The sequence below is a fragment of the Tyto alba genome, unplaced genomic scaffold (assembly GCF_018691265.1).
Source record: "Tyto alba isolate M040663 unplaced genomic scaffold, T.alba_DEE_v4.0 Super-Scaffold_42, whole genome shotgun sequence".
Taxonomy (NCBI): domain Eukaryota; kingdom Metazoa; phylum Chordata; class Aves; order Strigiformes; family Tytonidae; genus Tyto; species Tyto alba.
This window is the reverse complement of record NW_024881318.1, coordinates 26,740,372-26,761,648: the sequence shown is the minus strand read 5'-3', so window position 1 is coordinate 26,761,648 and position 21,277 is coordinate 26,740,372. Positions and strand designations below refer to the sequence as shown.

General features: G+C 35.6%; 1 protein-coding gene across 1 annotated transcript in view; it reads left to right on the top strand.

The window, feature by feature from the left end:
• Window positions 1–21,065, top strand: part of ADAMTS6 (ADAM metallopeptidase with thrombospondin type 1 motif 6) — a 162,950-nt gene extending 141,885 nt beyond the window's left edge. Inside the window, exons 22-25 of the mRNA XM_033009174.1 lie at window positions 3,145–3,349; window positions 10,030–10,206; window positions 11,503–11,659; window positions 17,630–21,065. Coding sequence (XP_032865065.1) covers window positions 3,145–3,349; window positions 10,030–10,206; window positions 11,503–11,659; window positions 17,630–17,739 — 649 coding nt within the window. The 3' untranslated portion in view covers window positions 17,740–21,065. The remainder of the gene's footprint in view (window positions 1–3,144; window positions 3,350–10,029; window positions 10,207–11,502; window positions 11,660–17,629) is intronic.
• Window positions 21,066–21,277: the final 212 nt, after the last annotated feature.

Below are 21,277 nucleotides of genomic sequence, written 5' to 3'. Positions count from 1 at the left end.
GTTATAGATACTTACATTACATGCTAAATGTTTGCCATATTTTAAGTATGTTAAAATTGGGGTTGGAGTGTTCACATGAGAAATGGCAGACAGAAACTGTTTAGTAGACTGAACCATTTACTGATAATAATTTTGTCAAACAACTTTCCATCCAGGATACTCAGTGTTTTACTGTAATGCTGTGTACCATTAGGATTAGGTGCCTACTTCGTTACATCTAATTAGTTTTATTTTTAAAGATAGTGTTATGCTATATACTGGAAAGATAATTAAAAACAGAGCAGCTCATTTGTTCAAAAATGAAATCTGGCAAGGACCTATAGCATAACGTAATCTTACTACCAAAGCTGTTTAGAAACAGTTGTGAAAATTTGCACTAGAAAATAATTTCAGCTTATGCACTACAGCTCCATCTCACGTTTTGAGACAAATAAAACTTGTGGAAAAAATGAAAGAAATACAACAGTTCATTGATTCACAAGGGCTGGTTAGTTTAAGTTTGGTGATAATCTGTAGCTATATTCTAATTTGGCATCAAAATCATTAATGCTGATTAAATGTAGATACTTCACAATAAAGAAATACTGTGATCTCTTTCAAATGTCTCTTAGAAACTGTAAAATTGTAGCATGAAGGACACTGGGAGGAATGAGACAAGACTGTAATGCATTAAAATGCCAACAGGTCTTCATGAAGCCAGTTTCGTCCTAGACTATCAGCTGCTTCCCTGATATGGTTGCTGGTTGCAGGATGAGAGAGCAGTGTCTCCTACACTTACTCCCCCTGTATCATGTACTGTACTCATCTGATATAAACAGAAGTGAAGCCATTGCACTGCTCTCACCTTGAGTGTGTTTGAATGTAAATGTGCTGTCTCACAAACAGGTCTAAAGTAGGTCCCCACAGTCTGTGTGTAAATATAGATTTACCTTGAAAGGATGTGCCCTTGGATTCTGTTTGGATGACACTGTTCTACATGGCTGTAAGTCCGCTAACTAAACTCTCACACAATGTACCTGAGAGCAGAACGTGAGAAGTGGTCATGTTTGGTCAGTTCCTTTTCACCAAGATCCTTATCCCTTCCTTTGTGTGGTTTAACGATTAAAAAATTAGCACTCTGAAAGGTAGTGTTAACAAAGTTACTCCAAACTAGTTAATTTTTATTTTTTGCACTGACATTATTTAATAAACAGAAAACAGGAGAAAAATAAAGAAACAAACAAAGTGGCACATTTCTGGATCTCCATCCAGTAAAGCAGGGACACTGATGAACATGGTGAAACTCATGTCATCAACATTTAGAGTGGGTAGTGTGTATTAATTGCCATCTGCTTGAGTATGTCGGAGCAGTTCAGCCCACATCTGCCTCCATTCTGATGTTCCCCACAACCCTGTGGCACTTTCTATTCACCCGAATAGAAAGTGCCAAACACCTAAGGAAGGGTTCTTGATTCCTGATCCTGTAAGTAGTCTAGAAGAGGGCTGTTCAAGTAACAGGTAGTTAACCAAAGAAGTTTGAGCCTTTTGGCTGGAAGATTTATCACCCAGTAAGATTTACTCTTTACATAGACTGGCCAAATATTTCCTTTTTTAATTAACACAATTGCATTTTCCTTGTGTATACGCCAAAAATTATGAAAATGTTCCTCTTTCTAACTGAATGCCATTTACATTATACTTGATGTCCCTGAGCAGCAGGAAATACTATGTTTGTTCACAATATTTTGTTTGTTATTACAATCAGTATCAAAGTTCCAGATTTCAAGAAATGATACAGGTAACTCTCATAGTTCTATGAATTATGAATAGTACTGTCTTGTCATACAGTATAAACATAAAAGGTACCTGAGAATGCACTTGAGTGAATCATAGTACCAATCAAAAATTAACAATTCAGTCTCTCCAAAGCTCTGAAGGGCTTCTAATTCTCCCTGCTGTGGTAAAAGTATAAGTTTGTTGACGAAGAATCACAAATCAATCCTCTTTAGCTGGGAAATTAATGAAAGAATATGGCATGTTTGTTTGCATCTCTGCATTGGTCCAGTATAATTCATACTAGATTATATTACACATTCCATAACACAAGACAGGGTAGAAGCACATTTTTTTGACAAAGTCTTCAGAAAGTGACAAATCTTATGATGTAGCTCAAAGCATACCTCCAGGAACATCCACAGTGACTGACATACCTGGTATTTTTGGCATGTTGGCAACATGTGATAGCATACTAGGCTTCACCTTCATCCTTTGCAAGGAAGATTCAGGTGAGTGTGTTGAATCAACACATGAAATCTTGGAAGACCAAATGTGCTCAACAATGTGAAGAGATATTTCCAGTGAACTGAGCTGCATTAACCATTCATCAGTAGAAAAGAAAACAAAACATTACAGCCAGACTAACAGCTGCTTGAATCTCTGCAGCAACACAATGTAATCTAAATATACTATACAACTCTTGACTTTTTACCATGTACAGACAGACAATTGGAAGTTACCTCTAGCAGCCATCATGCAGTGTTTTAAATTTTTAAAATGTTTATTGAGGTCAATTTTTTATGTGATGAATTCATGTTTTACTAGTGTTTGCTTTACTTATTCTGATAAATAATATTTTATATTCCAGTATAACCTTTTATAAAAAAGTTCAGAAATGTTTCATAATCGGGTGAGAATTAACTATCAGCCCCATTTTGAGATCAAATTATTTTATTGTAATGATACTAGGGAGGCAACTATATTGTCTTTTAACTTGTGCTGTAACCTACAGCAGTGGTTCCCAAACATTTCCAGTTGCAAACCATTTTCAGAGAAATAATTTCAGTCAAGTCCAGTACAAATCTACTTTGATAGCTGCAGTTTTGTCAGGCTCAACACTCCTTTCCTACTACTATAGCATAGGCTGGAAATTGCTGCTCTAGAAAAATACAAAGTAGTAGTATTATTGGAAGATATAATTGCAGTAAGGCATAAATTAAAATGTTTTGTAAAAAGACCCATAAGTTTCACTTTATTTCACTGTGAATATGTGTACTGTTAACAGTGGTTTAGGTTTAGTAATTTAAACTACTTGGATTCTGGGTCTATGCAATTATCTACTCTGTTTCTGAAATGCATTAACTGAGTCTCCTAACTTTTTCTGTCCAGGTGGTTTATAGGAGATTGGTCAGAATGCAGTAAGACCTGCGATGGAGGAATGCGTTCACGAACAGTTCTCTGTATCAGAAAGATTGGACCTTCTGAGGAGGAGACACTGGACAATACCAACTGTTTAACACACCGGCCTATTGAAAAAGAGCCCTGTAACAATCAGTCCTGTCCCCCACAGTGGGTCGCTTTGGACTGGTCAGAAGTAAGGAAATTTTGCTGTGTTAGCTCATTAGTAATTGGGGGGGCAAGAACTCTGGCCACTGAATATTACTACATTTTCTGTCACTGCTTGCTAAAGGATTAATAAGAAATTTAAAACCTCATATTGTATTGAAGCATTTTTTTCTTTTTTCTTCTGTGTTGTCAGCTCTGTTTTTTTGTCAAACAATTATGATCTGTTTTCATTAATCATGGTAGAAAAATAGTAAAATACAAACTAGAATAGTAAAGTGGTAAAAAAACTAGTGAAACAAAAAGTCCCTGAAATAGCCATTTGATGTGAGATAATTATCTCAAAGAAAAAAACAATTTTCATTTTTATTCGTTTTTGAACAGGCAAATAGCAGGATAGTAGAGATGATGGATTTAGAATATCAGAAGCCAGAATAAACTTTTTTTTTTTTGTCTGAAGTAACCATACTGATGTAAAGCATCACCTTTCTTAGCAACATGGCTCAAGAGGCAGACCTGAAAGTTGGTATTCTCTTTATTAAAGAAAGAACATATTTTATTAAGTATGGTGATATCTGTTACAGTATGAGCCAAGCTTACACTACACCTTATACTGATTCAAGTATTCAATTTGAAGAATGTAAACCAGTGTAACTGAAAGGAGAGGCAGATACATTTAAATGGGACTGCCTTGCATGCAAATCAGAATGCAAAAATGTCTGTATACTTTTTCAGATCCTTGCTATCCTGGACTCCCATCTCACCCTACTTTTTAATCTCAAAGTACCTCTGCAGTACTTGCAAGTTAGGATTTCCTGAGTTTCGGTATCTGTGTCCTTGCTGTCAAATGCAGCTGTGTCATATAATTGCTTTCATAAATTGATTAAACTATGTTTTCAAATCAGTTACTTTTGGGGTTTGTTAGTTACTTCTTGTTAGTTACTTTTGGGTTTTACTTCTCAGAAAACTATTCCTGAAATTCATTCTTTTAATTGCAAGAAGTGTCCTAATTGTTCTAGTTCTGTGCCAATTTATGCCTGTTTGCTTTTGTTATCTGAAACAGCACTTCTTCCTTTCCAGCTAGTATTTATCAGAAGTTTCTTGATCACATTCTACTTTCATGTTTCAATTTGAAGTCACCTTTTAGGAATGGATGACTAGGTGTTAAATGTATATATTGTCCCAGAGGAGGTTTCATATGTGCCTCATTCTTTTGTTTCCTGCCTCTACTGAAAATACCTGTAACCTGCAGTGTATCAGTATATCTTAAATAAGCTTCTTCTGTTCCACAGATATCACATATTGCTTATGTATAGTTATCTTACACTCTGTTAATATATCCAGATCTTTATCCTCCTTTTTTTAATTTCTTGTTACCATTTTTTGTAACAATGAATGCTCTTGCATGTCATACTGCCAAAATTCACTTAATTTCAATAATTAACATCTTCATGGTTGTCCCTTCTGTACAGATCTTTCTGTAGAGCATACCTCTGTAGCATCAAGGTCAGTCAGCTACCTGTGCTATCTGCTGGTTTCATTAATTTCAGAAACACTGAACGACTGAAACTACTGTTGTATGAACATCATTAAGTAGCCTGGAAAGTAAAACAAATCAGAACAGTCCTATGACTGATCCTAGAAAGTCTTTGCATGTAGCATCTCTCAAATTCTAAACATTACCCAGTTGTCAATCTGTTTTCAAATACTTTACTGAAGCCCAGGTAGGTTAGAACAGTTCCACTTCATTTCTCTAAAAAAACGAAAGGAGACTATTAGAATAAACTGGAATGATCTACTAGTGATATACCCATGATTCACTGTATCCCATTTTCTGTGTACTTGCTTGCCTTTGAACAGTCTTTCATTCAAAGTAAATCATTGGATACCATAAAGAAGGTTGATGGGCATGTAGTTGCACAGATCTTTTCTATGCACAGGTACTTGTAGCTCCAGAAGCTGTCACAGTCTCTGGAAATTCAAAGCATAAAGAGGGAAGCCTATAGCATCGCTGTGAGCACCTATGGAAGTGGTACAAAACAGGTCTTACCATAATTTGTTAATACCGTTAGTATAGTTCACCAAATCACAGAATGGCTGAGCTTGGAAGGGACCTCTGGATGTTGTCTTCTCCAACCACCCCTGCTCAAGCAGGGCCACTCACAACCAGTTACCCAGGACCATGTCCAGGCAGCTTTCGAACATCTCCAAGGATGGAGACTCCATCTGCTATTAGTTAATGATAATCCAAGCATTATGACAGTACTTAAAAGTAGTAATATCCACATGTCAAATTACAGTGCTCTGAGCTGCCATGTAAGCTGTTGTTGTTCATCTCCTTGCTGTCTGAATTTCACACTTGTATAATCTCCATCTGTTCTTCTTAGATGAAGAAACTACTTCCGTAGACAATTTCTTTAATACTATTATTATACACATTATTTTTCTTTGAACAAAAGAAAAATGTGTCAATTTGCTGTAGTGTTCCACTGGTTTTGTTCTGTAAAGACTTACGAATGAAACACCATTTTAGTGAGCTTTTATATCAAAGAAAAATCTAAAATATAATGTAAACTTCTGAATTTGTTTTTGTTTACATTAACTTAGCAGAGAGATGCTTTTGCTTATGTTCCAAATCTCCTGTTATTTGTACCAGGTTTTGTTAGTAATCGACTACCATAAATCAGATAAGTCATTCCCAGACTCTACCTCAATCTGTTTCTGGTTTTATTCAGCTTAAGATATCTTTTTTTAAAAAAAAATCAGTTCCATAAGAAGTTGTCAGCTTTATATCCTGACACCTGTAGAAAAGTGGTTTCTTTCACCAACTTTTCTCAGTGTAGATCAGGACCTCAAGAAATGTAGAAATGGCACAGTGGATCTTAAAGCTTGTGTTCTACATGCAGAATATTTTTTTTACTCCACTGTCACCCAGCATTTCACTCTAGAAGAAGGGCACCAAAATCAAAGCAGAAAAGGTATCAAATGATCCATGTCCCTACCTGAAAAGGTGCAGTGAATTCCAGACCTTTGAAAATGCATCTGACTTAGAGCAGAAGGGAAAGGAATGAGAAGGAAAGAATGGATGAGTGGGAGGGGGTGTTCAGTTGAAGACTAACATACCACATCTGTGGCATTGATAGTTTGTAAGTTCTTTGCATCTGTTATCGCAGTGTTTTTACTTCCAGTTGCAACCTCTAAGCATCATGTCGGTACTAACAAATAATATTGCCCATAAGTTACAGAGCCATAGATATATGTTGTCTATATACTATTGCACTTCAGCTACCTTCTCGAGACATTGCTCACTAATACATCATCCTTAGAGCTATCAACACTGCCACCTTCATAAGAAGGTTAACAACTTTTTAAGGCCTTCATATCCAGCCTGTTACACAGCAGCAGCATGCTATAATTTGGAACCAAATCATTCTAATCTAAAGATTCAGGCTCTGCTAAGCTTCTGGTTGTGATGATACATAACCAGGATTGTAAAAAAGTGCCAACTTCTTTCTGGTATGAATTTCACCTGGTATAGCTTAGCAAACAGTCTTGACTGATGATACCACTTTAATGTAATGAGAAAACCAGCTTTTTTTCTGTTCAGGGTTCCCAGAAATACAATGTATTAAAATCCCTACAGAAATACACATATAAAAATTTATATATATTTATTTATATAATTTTCTGACAAGCATGAAAATGAAAACGAGTGAATTCAAAAAGTGAAGAATTGAGTACTGCTTTCTTTGAAACCAATAGCAAACCTTGTTACTTTTCTCTGGAATGCAAGTTCTAAACTTTTTTCATACTCAAGCAATATGTGATACAAATGAAACAACTATAGAACTCTTTTATATGCTAATGTGCTTGTTGAGCATCAGTATAATTACACATTTTTTTAGTCTTCAAGGATAATTAGCAGGAAATTCCTTATCTTTTTGGTCAAAGAAACAAAAACACTTTGTAAACATACAGATTAAATAAAATCCTTAGGAGAATGTCCAGGGACTTTTATCAAATAGTAATTAAATCTAACTGTCTTACCTAGGGGAATGTAGTCATTCTCGGGTAATGTGAGGGGCTTTCTTTTGCCATAAAATTTTTTACACTTTGCAATGGTTGAGCTTTGACTGAATTATTCTGCTCACTGTAAGTTTACTTATTTTATATTTTTTCAGATAATAAAATAAAAGGACAGAAAATAATCTAAGGATTTCTTGAGAAGAGCCTTATCAGACAAGCACATTTACTTTGCATTCGTATTACCATTAGTCATGACTTCCACTGAGTCAAAAATTCTAGAAGCATTTAGTAATGGAAGAAACTTTTTTGGTTTTGTTTGTCTGGGTATTTTGTCTTGCATTTGCTTTGAAGACATACTTTTTTGTTAAATTCTACTGATGCATTTTATTTTTGGTGATCCAGTATAATTGTAGGCAACCTATTTCCTTAACTCCACTTTAATTTCTGAGGACTAGGTGTAGTCCATTTTATTCAATGGAATTTTGACTATGACTCCCAAAAAGTGTTTTTTTAAGGAACATTTTTTTCTTCCGGTATCAGTAGCTGAAAGAAGATTTTTCTCAGGTGGCAGCTTAGACATAGATGAAGGAATGTATCTTCAAGCAGGGCTAGTAAATGGATGAACCTAAACTCAAATTTTGATTCTCAAACACTTGCTTATTTGATAACGTATTCTAGAGAATATGAAACAGCATAGGCACATTGAGTTTTGACACTTCTTACAAGGTCCTTTCAACCTTGTCTCTTATCTGTTTTTCACAGAATGCTCTCACTGAGAAGAGATTGAGCATGAGTGATTTTTAAGCATTGAGCTAGGAAGGGGCACTTGCTTCTAGTTCCTACTTAAAGTCAAGCATTTTACAGGAAATATTTGTGGGAGAAAATACACTCAACTTTCCATGGAATTTGGACCAGAACTGTGGAGTCATTATCATGATGCTGAAGACCTCACATATTCGTTTTCATTCTTTTTTGGTCTCTATTTAGCATTAATATTAGTCTTGCAGTTCAGCCAGAGAGATAGAGATCTTTCTTCTCTTACTTCACTTCTTTCCCTAGTTTTCTAGTAGGCAGGTACTTAGAGTACGCAAGATTTTGGGTTAAAGACCCTTCAGTATGAGGACAATTGAACCTGGTTATTCTGTATCAGAATTCTGAACACGGAAATACTGTAGATAAGGAGGCAGTACCTTGATAGGAAAGGAAGGGTTAAATTTTAAGGAAAGTGATTATATACCCATTTTGCAGTTCTGGATTATAAATTCTGAATTACAGAATTTCAGATAAATCTGTCCATTCTGTACTGACTAGTTTAGGTAGCTCCCACTGAGAGATTTTCTTAAAGATCTTGTTTTGAGGGCTGTGTGTGTGTATATATATCTACATCCCTTTACCTATGTATAGGGAATATCAGTACCTTACATAATACTATGAAACTGTTTTAAAAATTCTTTAAATTAGGCAGAAATGCTTCAGGAGTAGACATAAAACAGTAAAGTCCAGATCACTCAAGTAATATTTTTAAACTCTTTGGAGGTTTATGTTTTTCCCCAGTTATATACTGACCTGTTTTGGATGTGTAGAAGGCCTTTGGTGTGTGACCTCTTGAATATTGCTTCAGTTACACATAGTATTATTTACCAGATGATGTTTTGTCTCTACAGCTGCTTTCATGTGAAAGGCAGTTAAACTTTTGGCATAATCTGCATGTAAGGTTTATGCTGTCAGAAACTGATTCTGGTCCAAATACTGTAGATATGCTTATGGGATAAAGGTTAACATGCCAACAGGGAATTCTGAAACTGTACTTGCAAAATCTCCTGGTCAGATATTAAAAAGGGATTTATTTGGGGAAGGTCTTGAGTTTTAATTTTGTTAGCACTCATCTCTTCACAATTCTGCAGTTGTGTGACAGTTAATAGTAACAAAAAGAAAGAGAAGGGAGGGGACCAATATGAAAAAAGAGGAGGAAAAGCAGAGGTCATCAGACCCACTTCGTTTCAAATTGCTGTTGCATTATCCACTTACTGTCAGAACAAGCAGAGGAGAGATAAAAAGAGGAAAAACAAGAACTGTGTGCAAACAGAATTAAAATTTAAATAGGAAAGCAGAGAAAAACATGCATTGTAGGAAAGGGTACAGTATTTCTATCTGAATAGTCTGGTTTCTGGGGAATCCTGTAAAGCATTTATATTCCCATATATTTATTGAGGAAAAATTTGTTCATGGTAGCTCAGTAGTCTGTAAGTGAGGTGGAGAAAGACTGTATTAAGGCCATATTAAGAACAGAGTGTTCTACTTTTAATTTCTGAAATGCACACTCAATTTTGTTTCATAATAGTGCTACATGTGCAGACCTTTCTACTTTGCAGCAAAGTACTTTTCTTAAATCTAACCTAAAGGCTCTTCAATATAAAAGTAAATAGTAACACCATAGCCTAAGTGTAAATAGCAAAGGAAATCACTTTTATCAAATTAAAAATTATAAGAACTTGAACTTAATAAATCAATCATGAGTCAGCTTGTTTGTGTTTCTAAAGATTTTTAAATTATCATCTTGGCAAAATTGTGATTATAGTTTAATTATAAGACTATAAGTATATTATCCTGTTTTCCATATAACATTTCTGACACTTTTATTGAATTTTTACTGATATTATTTATTTACATCAATATTTTTTTCAGTGCACACCAAAGTGTGGCCCAGGATTCAAACACCGAATTGTTCTGTGCAAAAGCAGCGATCTTTTAAAAACTTTTCCAGCTGCGCAATGCCAAGAGGAAAACAAGCCACCAGTCCGCATCCGCTGTAGTTTAGGCCGATGTCCTCCTCCTCGCTGGGTTACTGGAGACTGGGGACAGGTAAGATAGTTCATATAAGTATTAATTGCTATTAGTCTCCTACACATTATCACCTTCTAAGGAGAAGATGTTGCTGGAAACAGGTAAGAGATGCTTCCCATGACAGGAACAAAAGCTTCTCCCCTGTTTGTCTCAGATTGAAATCTTACTCTGAATGATAGTTGTCTGCTGAAGTGTGAAGGATTTCCTGCCAGCAATCTAGTTTCTACTGGATGAGTTTCTGTATGCATTTTCTAAAAGATGACATAGTCCTTATTACAGTTTTTTTGGAAGTAGATTTTGGGATACAGCAATGTTGCAAAGTTTAGTATTTTTAAAACACATTTAACTTCCTTGAGAAACATGATGAAAATACAAAGCCAGTTCCTATTTCAATAAGATAGATCTATATCTATATCTAATCTATATACATATCTATAGCTGTCAAAAAAATTTGAGACCTATATAATTTTATATAAAATACACTGTATTATCAGACAGGGAGTTAAATTGTTACAGACAGGCTGAATAGTGCTGCCATTATGCGGTATTTCTAAATATGATATACTGAATTTCCTCATTTCTTTATGTTTTTACATCTCAGTGATGATCAATGGCCTCTTTTTAAAATAATAAATGGATGTTGCAGTTTCTAATTTTGCTGAGTAATTAAAATAATGAAATAAAACTAATAAAACACTAATGAAAATAAACCACTTTAGCTTAACTAACCAGGGCACAGTAATTTGTGGTATTACAGTCTAATTGTCTTTTCTTTTATGGTACTTGTTCAGATGCACGCTTATCTTAAATTGGTATTTTACTAAAATCATTGTTTAGTTATAGAAGTTAAAAAATGTTTTGAAACAACAAAATATTTTTGTTTGAAAGATTGTTTCCTTTTTCCTTAAAAAAAAAGCCCTCTAGAAGATTTGAATTCTTGCTCTCCATGTTTTTTCTTCTTTATTCTAAAGTTATCATTTCTCTCTTGAAGACATGCACTTAAACTCAGACATCATAGATGAAATAGTGTAAATTAAATTATATTCTTATACTTCTAATCTGTACTGTTTAGGGAGCCAGCATTCATTGTGTTTTATTTGCTTTCAAAGGCAAGTGCTCACATATTCTGTCACAAAGGAAAATTTCTATACTATTTTAGCAAAATTATTTTCTATATTAAACAAATCTCTTCAGATGCCTATCTTCTTTAAAATTTGTGCACAGGTACTGTTCCTGATCACTTTCCCCTTATCTTGTTTTATATTTAAAAATTGGATCCAAGTTGTTTTACTTTTTTATCTTTCTTATTTTTAGTGTTCTGCACAGTGTGGTCTTGGGCAACAGATGAGAACAGTACAGTGCCTGTCATACACCGGACAAGCATCGAGTGAGTGTCCAGAAACACTTAGACCTCCATCAATGCAGCAGTGTGAAAGTAAATGTGACAGTACTCCCATTTCCAACACAGAAGGTAAGTTTTCAATCTTGAGGTAGTTTGTTCTGAAAAGAGGAAGGTGACATGGTCAATATTGATGCATTAATTTATTAGTAAAAGTCTAAATTTCATCATATCTTGACTGTGAATTAATTTTTTACAGTTATTTTCTAAATAGTCACTGTAGTTCAAAGGTGAAGTCAATAAAAACCGAGATACAGGTTCTTTGTTTAAAAAAACACCCTTAAATTATATAGTCTAAGTCATGGACAAAATACTATTGTCTTGTGTCATTAATTTTCCAGTCTCTTTATTGGTTCAATGGAAATGTCCATAATAGCAAGGGGAGCATGATATACTTCTTCACTGTCCTTCTACCTGCTCCATCAGTGATTAACATAACAATATAGCAGCAAAAATAATTACGTGTTCACTGAAAGACTGGGACCACAGACTTAATACTACACAGTACCACAAGCCCTTTGTTACACTTTGACTTACTTGTCAGCTTCTGCTAATTAACTTTTAATTTCTTGGATTTATAATGCCTGTTTGAAATAATGTATTTTTTTACATGATGCAGTCTAATTTAATCAGACTGTTAACTAGCTTCATCATAACATAATTCTACTAGAGTGTGTGTTAGATAATAATACCAAAATAAGCTTATTAATGTTTATGAAGGGCTCCAGATCTGAAGTCATAGATTGTCCAAGCAAACCTATTAGGAAATGCTGTCTTCAAAGTAGAATTGGAGTGCTAGGCAGTAAGAAAATAAAAGTTTCTTCATTGATTGTAAAAATGTAGAATAGTTGCTCACCAGACGAGTAGATTTCATTTTGTGTGGAAAAGGAAAAGGAATACAAAATTACCAAAGCACACACGTCCAAAAATCAAGAAAGATTGCACAGCAATAATAGTTCTTCTAAAACAGTTATTCCCAAAATTTTAATGTTCTCTAAATTTTGAGTACTTGACCATAATGTCACTAACACTGCTCCATAACTAATCTCTCTACAGTATATAATAAAGTATCTTTTACATAGGTTCTTCAACTACACTGGAGTATGATATTTATATCAAACAAATACTCTGATTTTAAATTTTTAATAAAAAAGCAAATTTTTGCTACAATCTACCCAGATTTGGTGTTCACTCAATACCCACTGTACTCATTCAGGTTCATACCATAGATTTAGAATTATGATAAAAGTCTGTCAAATGGAGATGTCTGTGATGAAATGGGAGCATACTAAAATCTTCCCAGAAATACACTGATAATTGTATAATAATAAGCACCATAATTTACTGCTTGGATGTTGTAATTTTAAATAGAGGCTTATCATTCCATGTTGTCATTTGAAAAACATCTTTGTAATAGAATTTTCCTTGGTTACTTTAATTCGCATTTTTATATTTAGTGCTCCCAATTAATCTTTATGTGGTGATTATCAATCTAGGAAACTTTCTGCCCTTTAAAGCTCAGAGGCTAAATGATAAACACAGATGTTGACTTTTTCCAAAGTAAAGAAGGTAATAAAGTACTTAGAAGTGGGCATGATTTAGTTCCAGTCTTCTCTTAATTTCAAGGTGACAAGGTCATGTTGTTATTTATAGTCATTACATTAACAATTCGTGAGTATTATCAGGACAATATGCTAATCTGCTGTAGATGAATACAATCGGGGGTTTTCTATGTATGATCTATGTACACTGGGTGGCTGTGGACTTCTTTACAGTGGAACTGTGCAGCGTAACTATGAAAAGTAATCCTGTTGGTAATAGTGTTTTTCAGGCACCTACATCTTGCCTGGAAAATTTTTGGGATCCACAAATAGAAAATATTGAAAATCACTTACATAGTATTCCAGATGGACTTCAGCTCTTTGGCCTGCACTCTGCATGGGCCAGGTGTGAGCCAGCTCCTTACTGACAGCCATGCAGCCTGGTTAGCACAGTTAGGAAGAATAGAGAAGAAAAAGATACAGCACAATCTCTTCCATTAGGTGTAGTCCCCATCATGTTGCCACTTAGTTAGCATTTTTGCTTACGTCTCACATTGAAGGTATTTACTGGAAACCACTTATTATTTGTAAATAATTATGTGGCTCAGATCGCTCAAAAGTAAATATCATCTTAAAATTCACTGAACAATTTAAAATACCTACATCCTTTCAGAAGAACCTTGCTGTAATCCATTAAATACTAATGGTGCCCTATCACAAAATTAGTCAAAAATTTTGTCCTCAAGGTATTTTTTCAATACTTTTGCAAGTATTTCTTAAATATATGTTCCAATATATTCACATTTCAGTACTGCTGTTGAATAGTGAATATAAGAAGCACAGACTGAGGATTTGCACAATAGTGTGCATGTATTGCACATTTTCTGCCTTGAAAAAGGCCTCTCAGACACAAGGAGCTGACATCTGTGCTAGTAAAGTGTTAGCCTTTAAACAGGGAGATGTATCTTCTTCAGCATACTAGAGATGATGGAAAGCTTGTAAGATTTCAGGAACAAACTAATCTTAAAGAGCACAGCTGTTTTTGGAAAGATAATACTTTCTATGAAAGAAGTATTTGAGTTCTGGTATTTCCTTGTGAACGTATTCGTGAGAGGGGCATACTGTACCCATACACTTGCTTCTGTCTCTCTCCAGATGCAGGGTTCTGCCCCTTGGGAGGAGTGCATGTGCATAGCAGGGCATACCTGCTCGCATGCGGAGATTTTGTCCACATGCCACCTAGTAGCACTGCCGTGTGCTTTGGGCCCCACTGTGGGGCAAACACAACTTCAGCAACAGGTCATTGGTCTGGAGCAGGGTCAGACTAGCTGAAGGGATTCCCTCCCTGTTTCAAACCCCAGCAAACCTCCTGATTCCCTTTGCTTGCCAAACTCCAGTGCCCACAGCCTATGGAAACCATTCAACAATTGCTGTACAACTTAATTTTGCCAACCCAAGATAAGAACATACATGTTTTTGAGAAGGCTTGAGCCACTCCGCAGTATAATGATCATGTTGGTAAAGTTTGGAAGCCCTTTCTTGGGGAAAGTATGGTTTACATGAGAGTCAAAATTTATGGGACACAGAAACTGTGAAAGAAAGTTACAATGCATCGTATCATATTTTACATCTGCTTTAGCTCTTTGTTTTCGTCATACTCTTCATTGGTGATTAGAATATTGTAGATGGGGTTTTGATGGGCTGACACTGATGAGGGTAACATTGCATTTGCTGCTGAAAGTGAATTACAGGCAGCATGTACCCCACGATTTGAAATGTATTCAGAATTATTTTGCTCTCATAAGTACATATATGTCTTCCGAAGCTAGAGTGCTAAAGGTCATCTGAAACTTTACCTGAAAAGCTAATTTATCTATTTTTATGTCATTTCAGTGTTCTTTATATTTTGTGTGATATGTCTTTGCAGTCTCTTTAGCTGAAGGCATAGTGACATTCTGTAATTTTATTACTGTAACATGATACTGAATGTCATAATATTGTCTGATCTAGCCACAGAGTTCAGGAAGGGAGAGTTTAATACATGTAGCTTACTGAGACTTACTAACTAAAAGGACTCTGCTAAACCTCTTCCATTCAACCACAGTGCAATGAAAAATAGGATACTTCATCAGCCACCATATCTATTTCAAAACTGATATTTAGAACAGAAGTTGTGGTCAGCTTCCAGAATATTGTCTCACTGCTGTCCAAATGGCATAGGCTGAACAAGGTCCAGTTTTAGTCAAGAAAAAGAATAACTCAAAGAAACATGAACTAGGATAATTTCAAATCCTACTTTTAGTGGCTTTACCTGTATTTAACTAAATACAATGCCTGTGAGGGTTAGTTTTGGGATTGAGTGAACTTTTTACTTCTTGTCAAGGTCAAGTGAACCTTTTTGTTCCTCACTTCATTTATAATTCACCATCTGTCTCTCCTATATTCCCAGTTTTTACAAACACAAAGAGCTGAAATATTTCTGGAAGATATTTGACCTCTTTTGGGAAGAGTATTTGAAATCCAGTGAAACACAGTGACTATGTGCAGTTGCTGATAGAAAAATATGTCTGTTTCAACCACCTACCCCCAATGTCTTTTCTCCTGGCATCCAACTCTATTTCCATATTGAGAATCAAAAAATTAGAAAAGTAATACATAAAACATTAAGTAGGTGGAGTGAAAAAAAATATATAATTAAAACACTATATCTGTGTTAATGAAATTAAAGTTTAAATCATTTTATGACCTCTACTTATCTAGCTTGAAGCATGCATATTGCCATTATCAGAAATACCATTCAATAACATGCTGAAATTTAGCCTCACTAATGCTTTCCTAGCTTGAAATACTAAAAATTCTCATCTGCACTTACCTTGCTACTACAGTATGCTTACAGCATGAATGCTCTGTCCCACGCTACCTGTTCCCGAGCAAAAATAATGTACTAGGAGATTGTATGTAGAAGGAAGAGAAATATGAGTAGCTGAATGATTGTACATGCTGATCATATTTGTTTCACGATTATTTTTTCCTTTTCTTACCTTTTTGGTGTGTCTGTTGACTCTTCCATATTTGGTTTACAGACATCTCAGAGTCAAGAACTGTTGTTCTGTCAGGCATTGGAGCAACAGCATTGCAGCCTCCAGTCTTTGCTTCTGGATACAAAATCAATACAAAATACAATATTGGTCAACTGCTAGTTCATCTCATTATTCACATTTTCTTTAAAGCTGTTGTAATTTGAGAAAGATTGTAGGAGGAAGCCAGTATCCAATGCAACCTTAAGAGTAAAAACTTGCAGTATTCTTTTGAGGCAAATAATTTTCTGAGAAATTAATCTAATTTCATTCTTCTCATCACTTAATTTTTGCAATTCAAACTTGCAGGCTTTACTTTTTCTCCTTATACATCTCTTCCATTTTCCTACACATGAAACAAAGCTCCTTGCCAAAGTCCTATTTTAGTATCAGTCTGGAAGGAACTGTGCAAATGCTTTTAACTAAAAATCCCCTATCAGGCATCTGTCACAATATTCAGTCCAGTGCAAAGGAAACCTGCAGCAGCAACATCTGAACTGTAGAACCTGAGAGTACCCCTGAGTTCTCAGGTACAGCTGTATCTCCAGCTAGATCAGAATAAGAATTGGACATGGACCAAACTATTCCATTCCCTATTCACACCTTCTTTCTGCAGAAAGGAAACTGAGCCAGAGAAGCACCACAGCATATTCCAGCAGTGCTCTTGTAATGTACCCCCACAAGTCACTTTAGATACATCCTGTGTGGGATGGAAAAGAAGGAATCCTTCCTCCACTCGTGCTCCCTTCCTGGAAGAGCTACCTGCCAGTACGACAAGGGCTGCTGAGGCAGTAAGCCCAGCATATAGGGAAAAGACAGCTATGAAAAAAGCTCTTACATGTCTCTTACAGGCATAATAATGGCTTTTCCTCCTGCATGAAAGAAAGTGTGGATGTGTACAACCAAGCCTAAAGTGTAACCCACCATTCAGTCCAATCACTGAACTCGCACTGTTGGTGCCTTTATTCATAACACTCGTCATTTTCTCCATCCCTGTTAGCTGCAGTGCACATTCTATTTCAAGGATTCTTACAAGTGCAGAGGCATGGTACCAAATAGTGCGAATCGTGTTAGTTTTTGGATAACCTCTCATGGATGGATAAAGTAACTCCTGAGAAAGAAGCTATAAAAGTATTGTAAGAAAAATGACTCACATTTCCTAGCTGTCTAAAGTGATCATTTATCCTGACAAATTATAATTCTTCCAAGACAAAGTGGGCACACTTCTAAATGTCTGGGCGAGAAGCCCTACAAACATTTTTATGGCTTTTCAAAATGTATTGTGTGCACAAGTTTGGACTAGAATTAGTAGTCACAAAGAGGGCGAGGTAAATGGATAGAGAGGAAGCATGTTAAATGCAGAATTTTCTTTGTACTTTAATTTTTATTTCTGATTTTTTCTCTTTAATCCTCTTAATTATTAGAGTGCAAAGATGTGAACAAAGTGGCATATTGCCCACTGGTGCTGAAGTTCAAGTTCTGCAGTCGAGCATACTTCAGACAGATGTGCTGCAAGACCTGCCAAGGACACTGACCCACAGACAGCACAAGAACGTGCCTTGTTATTACCGTTGTGGAAGAGGGTCCATCAAAGAGAGCCACACAGCGGAATGAGATTGACGTCCTTGCAAATGCATTACCCTGTGGAAAACGTAACCACTGGTCAGCCCCAGCTGACAGGATTTCAATATTATTTTAACTTCTGTGAAGTGGGATTTATTAATCCAAAGTGCTGGACACAGTATAAGGAGGGCATGCCAAATTGGAAAGATCCACACAACACATATAGAATAGCTTACTGTGGAACATTTGCGTTCTTGACTAAATCCAATAGTCTGTTTACCTCCTTGGACCATTAAAGTAATTTTTATTATGGACTTAGCAATGACACTGAATCCATTTGTATTTAAAACTGTTTAAAATGTAGCTGTTATGACTTGGTCTACTATGGAAGTAAAGAAGAATCCAAAAAATGTTAAGTCATAGCTTAAAAATGTTAACTATTTTATCTCACAACACAGCACCACAATTTAAATTATAAAGTGAGCTTGGAAATGTTATTTAAGGAGCAGAAATTAAAAAAAAAAAAAATTTTCCTTCATTCCACCTAATTCCCTTTGGAGTAATCCATATTTCCTGAACACTGCTGTGAGCCATATATAAAGTTATACTAAATAGAACAACCATGAGGGACTTAGTTTTAAGAGGTGCAACAGTTATTGCAGTGGTGCATGAAATACAAGTGTGCTATGAAATTAAATGAAATCTGTGTTGCAGGTTTATAGCCATCTCACCATTGTACAAGTGAAGCTGAGATTTCCACTGAAAGGGAACATTTTGATATCATGGAAGAGGCAGACTCCAACAGTGGTGAAGACCGTATTGCCTGCTCCTTCACTACTATGGTACAGGTTGCTTAGAATTTACACTCTGACTCCAGCTCACTTTTGTTTACAACACCCGCCACAAAGAAACAACTTTGTGGACGTCTAGATCTGGTTTACATGTTACATTTGATTCTCCAAAACTAAGGAATTGCAGTGCAAAAGATAAGCCTACTGTGTAATAGCATCAGTACTTTGCAAAGCTGAAAGATAAAATGGATTCCAGTTGTTCACTTCTTTGATACTATATCTGAAGGGCATTTCTTTATAAGAAAGAATATGTGAATGTGCAGTTCAGGAGACCACATCCGAGTGGGCAAGGATTACAACCAAAGAATGACTCATGGAGGTGTCTAGGTTCTGTTCAGATGAGAAATTAAAAGTGTGCTTGAGCCAAGAGGCCTGTTGGACTATCAGGAGTGAGGCACATTGGAAAAGGGGTGGCCAGAATGAAAGCTAGCCACTTCACCTATATGATCAGGTAATTATTTAAAGCTGGACCATATTTAAAGCTAGGGCATCTTTCAGCATGAGACTGGAAAAAACTCATGCCTCTGGATTAATAGCTAGATGCCTTAACTATTCGGCTGCCATACTCCACTTATTTCATATTACCATATTTTTAATATTCACCAAATACTTTGCATTTTTAAATGTGAAACCAAACTACTTAGACAAGTAACATTCAAGAATCTACCATAAAAAAGTTAATTGTTCTGCTCCTCTTCCCCTTCACTTGTCAGTAACAGATTCAACAAGGAGATAAGGAAAGTAGGTACTCGTTTATATTAAAATATCGTACTTGAACACTTGCATTTTGCAGCAGGTACTTGGTGAATATGCTTTTGTGTCCAACTGTGCCTCCTTTATTGTAGTGCAATTAAAATGATGTGAACAATAATGTGTTACAAATTCTAACTCAAATTGCACTTTTTTTGAAAAAGTCTTTTCAGTGAAAAATAATTTCAGAGTATCATGAGATTGAAGTGTACCGGTGTATTTTACCAATAACAAGCCAAATGTGTTGCACACTGTTTACTAATGTGAATTAATATGGAATTACAGATATTGTTAACAGGACTCATACTATGAAATCCCCCCAACACATTGACAATCGATCCTTGGGGTTTTGCATAGCCCATGTATTCATTACCATCAAATTCCTGTCATCTGCTACCTCTTGCCAGTATTTCCACTTCCATAAGCCTGTAACCAGTGGAATTCATTTTCCGTTGGCTTGCATATATTCACATATGCTTATTTGCTGCTCTCATCGCCATGTAAACAACTCCTGTTAAAAGTGACACCAGTGGGAAAAAAAGCCAAACCGTCTGGGAGTTGCACATAGGGATTAAGGGCAGTATGTAGTCCTCCTCTGTTAAGTGAATTGACTTGCTATATCCTTTTGACAAAACACCTTGGTGCTAGCATGCCCTGGTTAGGTCAAAAGTACGGCGAAAGGGAAGGGGATTGCTATGGCATTCCCTAAGCGAAAGGCCTCTTTATATCAAGGTCCGGTTTTCTCCAGGGGATGTTTTTGTTTATCAGCTAATGTGTCTTTTCAGCTACCAAGAAAAGGGGTTTCTATGTATTCAAAAGAAACCTTTTTTTACCTCACTTAGGACATTAAAATTGTAAGGAGTGTTTCCAAAGACACATTTTGCTCTCTTACTGGTGCTAGGACACTAGGGAGTCCAATGTTTACTCTGAAACATGACAGCACTGAGGTTGGAATTCAAAGAACTCCCTGGAGCAATGTTGAATTGTATTGTTAAAGGGAACAAAACACAGTATGTATGTGGATTTACAAACTAAGCAGTCCTTCAGAATAAGACGGAAAAATGAAACCTAATTCAAAGAAAAAAAAATTGGTTTCCACAGCACAGTTCATTGCTGCTGCTACACTGTAGCCATCTATATAATCTAAGCTAAATAGTGTTCTATCCTAGATAGTGACAAAAGGACTATTTGTAAAGGCTATAAATATGGCAGGCCTAGAATGAAATAGTAGAATATGAAATGCAGAAATCAATCTGGTGCCAGTACTTCCACTGAGCAATACTATCAGCTGAAGAAGATCAAAACAGAAAGAAAAGTCTAGAGAGATTAACCCCTCAAGGTGTATACACCCAAAAATAGTCCATTTTGTTAGGAACTTTGTAATGGAGCGAATGTCACATAGATATCCTTAATAATACAGACTGAAATTACCTTTGTATTATTGTGATTAGTTGCTTATTATTTTATACTCAGTATTAATGTGGTACACTGTTACTTTATTATTATTGTTTTTTCTTGTGTAAATTATATTCTAATTTATTGTCGTGTTTCTTAACACTTGTTCTACATGCATTCTCTTGCTTGTAATGAAAACAAAAATATTGTCACACTTGATGCAGTGAAATTCCACTCCAGGCACAGATTTGTTTTTAACATAGGTAATTTAGTAAAATAAAACTGCAGCTTTTAAGAATGATACCCATGGTACAGTTGTCTATTCCCTGACTTACAGTTACTAGAATTCTGTATGCTTAATGTTTGCTTCGTCAGATACATCAAAATATATATATAAGATGTTTTCTTTCAAGTAACATCTATATGTTATGCTAGAATCCTGTCCTTGCCAGCAGCGATGTTTGTCGTATATAAGCAAAACAATAAGGAAAAGGAAAAGTCAAAAACATGGTC